At 39.8% G+C, this 10,667-nt stretch overlaps 1 protein-coding gene across 2 annotated transcripts in view; it reads left to right on the top strand.

The window, feature by feature from the left end:
* Nucleotides 1-7,901: 7,901 nt before the first annotated feature.
* ubap1lb (ubiquitin associated protein 1-like b) overlaps nucleotides 7,902-10,667 on the top strand; it is a 44,057-nt gene continuing 41,291 nt past the window's right edge. For both annotated transcript variants that reach the window (XM_043677332.1, XM_043677331.1), the window contains exon 1: nucleotides 7,902-8,146. In XM_043677332.1, the coding sequence (XP_043533267.1) occupies nucleotides 8,126-8,146 (21 nt within the window). In that variant the 5' untranslated portion in view covers nucleotides 7,902-8,125. The remainder of the gene's footprint in view (nucleotides 8,147-10,667) is intronic.

Genomic DNA, 10,667 nt, shown 5'->3' with positions numbered 1-10,667 from the left:
TGTAGAGCAGTGTGATGCCAACAGTGTGGATTCAATTCCCATTACCAGTTTGAGGTTACCCTGAAGGACTCCACTTCTCGTGATGGAGAGGGATAAGTGTGTACTACAGGGCAAGAATTATAGCTGGGGTAAGGTTTGAGGTTACCCTGAAGGACTCCACTTCTCAACCTCTTCCCACGCCTGAGGTCTGGTAGCCCTCAGGTTAAATCACCTCCAGTTGCTTCTCTCTCTAATGAGAGAACAGCCCCTATAGTCTGGTAAGACTGTGGTGACACAACACAATATCAACTGTTACAGTATAGCATCATCCCATAAACACACCCTTAGTAAAGACAAATTCAGCAAAACAGATTTCTCTCATTTGGTATCTCCAGTACAGAAGAAAGGAACACCAAAAAAAATAGAAGCAGAGAGAGGACTTGAGTTTTTTATCGTGCCAGAGAGAGCTGTATGTATTCAGCTTCAAACCCCAATAACTGAAAGCAAAACTAAATCGCTGGGTCTGTGTGAGCCTGATTCTACCCAGTCATGCTTATTTAATTAAAAAACAACTCAGGAAACTCAAAGCTGTTTACCCACTGTTTCTGAAGCAGCAAGAGAAAAGTACAGACAGATGGAAGTTTTCCAAAATAAGAGCTGAGATCACCAGTTTTATAATTTCTCTAATCTTCTCAGTCCTGTGCTTCAACTGCAGTTGGTACTGGTTTGGTAGTTATTGTAGTTGAGTCTGTAAATATACTTCAGTCTCGGTTTATGTAAGTATCCCATCTTAACGAAATCTGTTTAAATAACTGTAAATAGTAACATTTCTGGGTTTGTAACATGAATAACACTATCAATCAGGAACTAATTCAGTTTTTAAAAACGTTTTCAATAGACTGATTATATACAAGAATTCTGTTTTTGAGAGGTGCCAAGAATTATATTTTAAATATTCAAACTTCTTAATTAGTTTTCTGAGCTTGCCGATTCATTCAGTCTTACCCTTTTTTTTTAAATGTTTTGTCTGTTCTCACAAGACTGTATGTGCAAAGTTGTTACAAAGGCATGCTTTCAGTACCAAAATTTGAGTCGTCATCTTGTAATGTGGATGAGAATGTGCTCTACTGGTTACCGTTTCAGCTGCAGAATCAATATCAGCCTTCCTTTGGTCACTGACTCAGTTCTGAGGGTCACTGGACCTGAAATGTTAACTCTGATTACTCTCCACCAATGCTGCCAGACCTGCTGATCTTTTCCAGCAATTTCTGTTTTTGACTCGAGTGACATTGACCTAAAATCTAGGAAGACATTACTTTTCAAAAAGGAACGTCATGTGAAAGCTAAATAGAACGGAGGAAAGTAAAATATTAATTAGTCTGCTTGTAATCACACCTTCTGTACTTTTTTATTTCAAATGTTTTCAACATAAGACTGCTGCTCAGGTGCAGTTCAAAGTTGTTTTATGTCCATTCTATTTTCCCCATCTCAAATTTCACATTCCTGAGGATTAGTGTAAAATGTTCTACCATTCCACTGAGGCACATCAGCCCACCACATAAACCATATTGTTTGCACATGTGAAACACCTGAATATTATATTAGAATATTAAGAATGAGAGGTAACAGTAGTGAAGATTGGTTATCAAAATTGGGGCTTTTCTCAAGAGAAGCTTAAGGCCTCAATAAATGGGAAATGTGAGAGAGGCTTAAGGCCTCAATAAATGGGAAAATTTTCAAGTTAATGAACAATGATGTTAGGAGTAACTGTGGCTTGAATTGCCTTCTACCTTGTTAAGTTTTTGATACAGTGCCATTGCATTTAGAAAGAATGAAATGGTTAATTGATTTTTGTTCTCCATTTAAAGTGGCTCAAAATTTTCTTTTGAGAGGATAGTGAAGAAGGCATTTGGTATGCTTTCCTTTATTGGTCAGAGCATTGAGTATAGGAATTGGGAGGTCATATTGTGTCTGTACAGGACATTGGTTAGGCCACATTTGGAATATTGCGTGCAATTCTGGTCTCCTTCCTATGGGAAGGATGTTGTGAAACTTGAAATGGTTCAGGAAAGATTTACAAGGATGTTGTCAGGGTTGGAGGATTTGAGCTATAGGGAAAGGCTGAATAGGCTGGGGCTGTTTTCCCTGGAGTGTTGGAGGTTTATAAAGTCATAAGGGGCATGGTAGACAAAGGTCTAGCATAAGTAGACAAGGTCTTTTCCCTGGGATGGGGGAGTCCAGAACTAGAGGACATAGGTTTAAGGTTAGAGGGGAAAGATGCAAAAGGCAGCTAATGGATGTTTTCATGCAGAAGGTGATGCATGTATGGAATGAGCTGTGAGAGGAAGTGGTGGAGGCTGGTACAATTACAACATTCAAAAGGCATCTAGAAGGCCTTGGAGGGATATGGGCCAGGTGCTGGCAAATGAGACCAGATTGGGTTGAGATGTCTGGTCAGCATGGACGAGTTGGACCAAGAGTCTGTTTCCATGCTATACATCTATGACTCTATGAGATGGTGAGGAAATTGCTGATTTGAGAGGCAGGATTAGATAAAAGTTAGAAAGACAGGTAAAGGAGGGAGAGAAATTTTGAAATGACAAATTTGATTGGTGCCAAAGAGATTACAAATTCAGGTACAGCTGTCCAGGTGACAGGAAAATACTGATGCAGGAGCATAATAACGTATTCTGTTTTAGGTCTTGAAAGCTGCAACAAATCCTGTTAACCTCCAGGTGGCAGTAATTCCAAGGGAGTAACTCAAGAAATGTAGATATTTTCCAAAAACGGAGCAAAAGGTTTTGTGCATTTTACCCTCGAAGTGGAGGCAAATACTTGTAAAATTCTTTGTTTTAATTTTTGTAACCAGTGAAGATTTATTTTGACATAGCATATGATGCAACAATACTAAGGACAACGCAGGCATGGTGCAGCAGGTTAAGATGTTGCTGCATTTAGCTACATAAGATTACAGTAGCATTGAACAATTTCATGTTAAAGTTGGCTAAGCTACACCATATTTCAGATTGAAGCAATCAGAATTTTAATGTAATTAAAAGTAACAGCAGAAAAATTTGGCGCAGAAGGAGACTATTAAGCCGATTGTGTTTGTACTGGCTGAAAAAGTGCCTATTCTTGGTCCAAAGCCCTGTGGATTACAGTTCTCTCAGCACTTTTAAAATGTAATGGTTTCTGCCTTCACCACCCTTCAAGGCAGTGAGTTCCACCGACATCTGGGTGAAAAGTATCCCCCTCAAATGCACTCTCACCTTTCACCAATCATTTTAAATTATTCCCCTTCCCCCACCACACTTCAAACTCCTGTTTTATTGACCTTTACGCTAATGAAAATAGATTCTTAATATCTATTCTATCCTGGCCCCTTCTTATAACTGAATTAAATCACCTCTCAGTCATCTATGTTCTAAACATACAACTCTACTGATTTGTGAGGTCTGGTATCAGGAAAATACAACACTTTGATACATTGATTCAACTTTATAATGAAAAGTCTGCATCTACCCCATACATAAATAATGTTTTGAAGGAATTTTTTTAAAACAATATTACAACCTAATAGAAAAAGAGAACTTCAAATTAATAATATACTTCATTTTATTTAGGATTGTTTTTTTCCTTTTAAGCTTTTTACTTTTCTCTTGTGGTATTGTTAGTTTGCTCTTTATGCAACTTTGATTTAGAAGGAGATTCCTCCCAGTTTCTGAATTTTGTCCTGTCTTTCAGTCAAACCTCCTTCATTCTTCCATACTTGCTCCATTGTTATATCCAAAAGTGCTAGGTCCATTTCTCTAGTTGGATCTCTGATTTCTTCCAACTGCCAGCACCGTCAGCTTAGATCTCTTGGAACTACTCTTAAGTTATGACTCAAGTTCCAATTCAGTGATTATGTACTTTTTCTAGACTGACTCTAGCATAATACTGAAGTATAGCTTAGGAGTAAATGTGAAGCCTTGCCTGCCTGGGATTTAATTGAACCCACGACACTATCTAAAGATAACCAGTGAAGAATTCTGGCTACCATTTCTCCAAACACCATAACAAGCATTGTTCCCTCTGTGCTGCATGCAGCCACTCCAACATTCCATGCACAGTGATCAGTTGCCAACGTGGATTACAGCATTGACTTTGGGTTCCAGAAGTGACTGCCACACAAGGATGTCGGACGTCAGCACAGAAAGAGAAAAAATTAGGAGCAATGCTAAACATAATCAGATTATTTGACCAGTCAGTGTATTGTTCCTTGTGTGAAAAATGGTAACTGTGCTTGCCACTTGTCACTGGACTTCAAGGTCATTCACTAGTTTTAGATTAGATTAGATTACTTACAGTGTGGAAACAGGCCCTTCGGCACAACAAGTCCACACCGACCCTCCAAAGAGCAACCCACCCAGACCCATTCCCCTACATTTACCCCTTCACCTAACACTACGGGCAATTTAGCATGGCCAATTCACCTAACCTGCACATCTTTGGACTGTGGGAGGAAACCAGAGCACACAGAGGAAACCCACACAGGCATGGGGAGAATGTGAAAACTCCACACAGGCAGTTGCCTGAGGCGGGAATTGAACCCAAATCTGTAGCACTGTGAGGCAATAGTGCTAACCACTGTGCCGTTTTTTTTCAAATTAAATTCTCCGAATCACTGGCTAGAAAAGCATTTATTACCATTTTCTAATTGCCCTTTAGAAGGTGTTGCTGAGTCACCTTCTGAGTTGCAGCACTCCTTGTGGTGTTGACACCCAGACTGCTGGGAGGATGAGAGTTCCAAACTTCCCAACATCAAGCACCCGCAATTCCTAAACTCCAAAGTTTCCTCCTAAACCTCTCTGCCTCTCCAACTCTCACTTTTCATGAAAGACCTTGATTAAAATCTACATCTTTGATCAAGCTTCTAATTAGTCTTAATAGCTCCTTTTCAGTTTCAGGTTTTGTTCTTATGCTCCTGTGAAGTAACTTGGGATGTTTCGCTACCATTTAAGGCATCTTATAAATGCTTGCTACTTGAGAGGCTTACACTGTTGGTGTTATTATTGTCCAGCTGGCTTCAGAAATATTCTGTCCATAGTCCTAAGAAGTTGTAATCAGTAATTACTGATGCTGTCAGACAGCCATTCAGGTGACTAGTGACATTTCTCTCTAATAGATTGCACAGAACAATTTCTGCAGCAACAGCTTGCCACAGAGATAATTTGAAGAAAGCATGTTTCTTCCCAAACCTGATTTCTAACAGTAAGCAATATTAAGTAATAATTTTGGCAATAAAATCACACTATAACATTGGTCACTTATGGGCTTAACAATATCTTCTATACAGTAAATTTTCCTGCAGGAAACATTTTCCTAGAAACATCAAAATTAAGAATGATTTGCCTGTCTTTGATATCTCATGCTTTGAACTTAGTAACCTTAGCATCAAGATAAAGGGACAGAAGCTGTAAGATTTATATGATTCAAAAACAGGAGTTGCTGAAAATTCTCAGCTGGTCTGGCAGCAGCTGTGGAGAGAAATTAGAGTTAACGTTTCGGGTCCAGTGACCCTTCCCCAGCACTCTTCAGAAACCTTCTGCTCCGTTCTGAAGAAGGGTCACTGGACCTGAAACATTACAGCTATTTCTCTCCACAGATGTTGCCAGACCTGCTGAGATTTTCCAGCAGTTTTTGTTTCTGATTTCCAGCATCCACAGTTTTGATTTTCTTGACTTATATGATTGTTTGAGCCTAAGGCATAAAACACTGCTGTATCAGTTCCAATGTATTTTGTGAACCTACATATTCTGTTTGGGTTTTTGATATGATCATTGGAGTTGGACAGTTTCCAGAGGACAAGTATAACTCTTGTATATCTGAATTTTTCTATTCTGATTGCCCTGTTATTATGATGTTTTTCTTTCACTTAAAACTAACAACTAAGTATTTTTAAACGTCTGACAGAAGACATTTGGAAAAACGCCAAACTATTTTGCCCTAAGTATTTTATCGGAGGAATTTTTAGCTAATGCTCTGTCAGGCAACAGTTTTGAATATTAAATGTCACCTGTTCTAGTCACATCAACACAGAGAAGAAAATTATTTTTAATTCTCAAATTGATATTTTTAAGGAATCCTGTAGTTATAAAAGATGCTCAATTTTAAATATAAAGCTTTTATTGATTATCTGTGAGCATATGTCATAGCATTGTTCTGTAAGCACTTTTCCTTTACTCTTTCATGGGATATGCATGTTGTTGACAGGACCAACATTTGTTGCCCACCTCTAATTGCCCTTGAAATGAGTGGCTCCTTGGGTCATTTCAGAGGGCAGCAAAGAATCAGCCATACTCTGGGATCAAATGTAGACCAGATTGGGTAAAATGGCAGGTTTCTTTCTCCGAAAGGAACCAGCTGGGTTTTTAACTACAATTGATGAAAAACTGTAGTCACCATTACTGTGACAAGCTTTACAATTCCATATTTTTTATTTGAATTAGAATTTCAGCAGCTGCAGTGGTGGGACTCGAACCCATCACCCCAGACTATCGGGCTGATAATCTCTCTACTCTTGCATTCAATTGCTCTTGCAATAGAACATAATATTCTATAAGCTTTCCTGATCATTTGCTATTCCTGCATCCTGACCTTCTGTGATTCTTGCAGGAGGACACACAGATTTCTTTGCATCTCAGAAGCTCTGCAATCTCTCATCATCTAGTTAACTTTTATTCTTTTTGCCAAAATTGTCAATTTCATATTTTCCCACATTGTTCTCCATTTGCCAGATTTTTACCCACTTACATGGCCTATTAATATCCCTTTGGGGGCTCCATATGTCCTCTTCACAACTCAGTTCCCTACGTAAGGGGCAACCTTTTAACACAAAGGGTGAGTGTGTGTATGGAATGAGCTGCCAGAGAAAGTGGTGGAGGTTGGTACAATTACAACATTTAAAAGCCATCTGGATGGGTATATGAATAGGAAGAGTTTCAAGGGATATAGGCCAAGTGCTGGTAAATGGGACTAGATTAATTTAGGATATGGACCAGTTGGAACGAGGGTCAGTTTCTATGCACACCTCAATGAGTCTATGATATTATCACTGTGCTACCAGCTCTCCTCTGCTTGTTTCTTACCCCTACTATCTCTCCTCCCCAACTAACAGTAATAAATATTATTAAGAAGTCATAAAATATTATTAAGAAATCATAAAGTACAAAATAATGGCAATCTCCCTCAAGCCTATCTAGACTGGAGTTTTTCTCATCCACTCAGCCATTTCCTTACTGTCTGCATCACTCATCCTTATTGAAGTTGGACATGTTTCTAATATCTAATTTGCCAAGCAGATACTTTGGTATTTTTTAAGGTGTTTCCACCTCAACATAATCCATAATTACTGATCAGTAAGGCAAATATTGATAAACACCCTATAAACACAATCAACATATTGGCATTAAGACAACATTTGGTGAGGGGAACTATTTTAACATTGCATGGAAATATTGCAAAATGGGACCTTTCTTGTAGACTTTTAAAAAAACATGTATAATAATTGAGGCAACAGTTGCTCATTTACCTGAAATCTGTATCCCTGGAATAAACATTCACCTGTGCAAATGAGTTGTTTGTGTGCACCAAGGTCAGTTTTGTTTTAGGAGGTTGGGAGTGGAGAGGGGAGACTTAATGCATTGAGTGGGACTTGTCACAAACACTAGATCTAAGCTTCAATATGTAATTTCTTGTTTGTCTCTTGCACATCTGTAGTAACATGGTCACGCCAGGCAAATCTGTTTACTGAGCATCTACGCACGTTGAAGTGACAAGTTCAATTGGGATAATCTTTCTGGAGATTAACCTGTGTTCAACCTGCACTCCCAGCAGTTTAATTACAAACATAAGCTCCATCAAGGAGGATGGTATTGTTGGAAGCACCCATGTGTGTATCCGGCTGAAGTATAATCTGAAGTAAACCTGAAATACAATTAACAGACTGATGAAAGAAACTATGCACATATGCACTTTCTATTTTTAACATATTCCAGCCCATTTGCCAGAGGCAGAGTGCAGCACCAACAGGGTTACATCTGTACACCCCATTGTTTTCTTCGTTATCAGGCTGTTTGAATTGTAACAATGGGCAGCCCGGAGAATGAGGTTTACAGCAGTTTGGGTAAGTGGATGGTAAGGAAATGTGAGCTGTCCTAGCAATTAAAATGTATCGGTCATTCTTCCTTGCTGTAATATTTGCGGTTGGACTTGCTCAGCGCCAATCTCTTACTTTTAAATGAAATAGTCACCATCTGGACCTCGGAGCCACAAGGTCTATCGGTCTCACACAGTATATCTCTAATGGATACCCCAACCACTGTGGGAGAATGTAAACACAGGAGTCTCCCATTTAACAGTGTGATGAGGAGGAATTCCCTCAGTAGACCTTGGAATTCTCTTCCTGGAGAGCAGGAGGCAGAGATAGTGATTATAGTCAAAGCTGAGTTGGACTGATTCTTTGATGGTTTAGGGTGATAGGGGGCAATAAAAATCAGAAATGGCACTCCGTAGTCCAACTGTTACCTCAGCAAAGTTTTGTACAGGCCTAACATGCTCACTCTAATGGGAGGATATCTTGGGACAATTTGCAACTTCCTTCACCACCTCTCCCAAACTGGACCCAACCAACCATGCTTCACCAGTCAATAAAAATCAGAAATGCATGAAAAGTTGCCCCTTAGGTCCTTTTCAAATCTTTGCCCTCTCACCCTAAACTTCTTGGAGGAAATACTGTGTAGATTGGTCCGATTGACAACGCAGTTCCAAGGCTTAAATAATAAGGTCCGGTGTCTTGACTAGTAGGTACCTCAATGCTACCAGTTATTGGAATTTGAGGGAAATGTCAAATCTTCCTGATTTGGGAATAAACTGTTTGCTGCACCTGACTGCATCTGAAACATTTAAAGATATTACTTATGCGTTCAGGCTGTAAGTTCAGCATTGGTAGAGAATGTTTCCAGGTTTGTGTTAACATTTTTTTAGTTGTAGATATTTTTATAATCAACCTGTTCAGAGATGTTATGGCACATGTCTTGAGCAGGTAGGACTTGAAACTAGACCTTTTAGCTCAGATGTAGGGATATTATCACTGCCCCACAAGAATCCTTCCGATAAGATCGCAGCAGTACTTGATCCTGCAATCTTCAGATAGCTCCCCAATCTGCATGCAAGTCAGTTGTCTTATCGATTAGTCATGTGATCACAGTCATTATTTTTATCAACATGATCATGTTGACCCACAGGACAAGTGGGACTTGAACTCAGAGCTTGGAGTGAAGTCCCAAATTAACTTCAGAGTGGCATTGTGGAGCTGTATGGCTATGACAACTAGAGTGGGGATTTTCAAAGCACATTGGGAGTGGACAGAGAAACCACCAGGGGAGAAGCACCTACCTGCAGAGGTGGGTCACAGTTGAAGGTGTCTTTCCTGCACTGGTGTCCCCAGCAGTGCTGAACACTGGCTGAAGGAAGGGTGCCTTCCTGCTTTACAAACTGGTACTGTGGTGGCTCAGGCCACCCTCTGATGGGGTTCCTGATCCACAATGATGTTCTGGTATTTGTAGTCATTTGTAATTTCAATAGCTTTAAAAGTGTTGTGATTAAGGGCCATTCTCTCTTGCTTAACTGCTTTAATGGTGACAGCTTCCTCTGAGTTGGAGGGCCTCAGATTAGTTTTCCAGTGTTGGGAACCCATCAACTATCTGTGATGGTAGTGCAAATTATGCCTTTGAATGAATGACCAAGTCTGCAGAAATGATGACTCCTAATATGTTCCAAACATTCCCAAACTGTCTGTGGCACTTGATTTCACCTGAAACACTTGAAAAGATTACTTGAGAAATCAAGGTGTAAGTTCAGAATTATTTAAAGCCGAGCTGCATTATCAGGGTCACATCAATGCAATAGCTATTGGCTAAATTTGATTTGATTTGATTTATTGTCATGTGTACCTAATTACATTGAAAAGCTTTGTTTGTGAGCAGTACAGGCAGATCATAATAAGCAAGGACTTCCAGATCATAAGGTGAAAACAAATACTTGGACAGAGTAAAGCATATAGGTTACCACACAGGACATGAACGAAGCAAGATCAACATTAACAAGATCAGCATTATTTAAAGTTAGAGAGTCCATTCATCAGTCTAATAATGGCAAGGAAGAAGCTGTTCCTGAACCTGCTGGTGTGTGTATTCAAGTTTCTATATCTTCTGCCTGATGAAAGAGGTTGTAGGAGAGCATTACCATGGTAGGATGAATCATTGATGATGTTAGCAGCCTTTCCACAGCAACGAGACATGAAAATGGAGTCCATGGATGGGAGGATGGCTTCCATGATGATCTGGGCTGTGCATACCACCTTTTGTAGTTTCTTACAGTCCTGGGCAGAGCATTTGCCATACCAGGCGGTTATGCACCCAGACAGTATGCTTTCTATGGTGCATTTGTTAAAGTTGGTGAGAGCCCTTATGGACATACCAAATCCCCTGAGCCAGCTGAGGAAGAAGATGCATTGTTGTGCCTTCTTGACAGTTGCATCTATGTGGGAAGTCCAGGACAGATTGTCAGTTATCAACGCTCCTAGGAATGTGACACGCTCAACTCTCTCAACCTCCACTCTGTTGATGTAGATGGGGCATATTCTC

This window comes from Chiloscyllium plagiosum, chromosome 36 (assembly GCF_004010195.1).
Source record: "Chiloscyllium plagiosum isolate BGI_BamShark_2017 chromosome 36, ASM401019v2, whole genome shotgun sequence".
In the NCBI taxonomy this organism is placed as follows: domain Eukaryota; kingdom Metazoa; phylum Chordata; class Chondrichthyes; order Orectolobiformes; family Hemiscylliidae; genus Chiloscyllium; species Chiloscyllium plagiosum.
The sequence above is the reverse complement of the archived record's forward strand: the minus strand, read 5'-3'. Positions and strand labels throughout refer to the sequence as shown.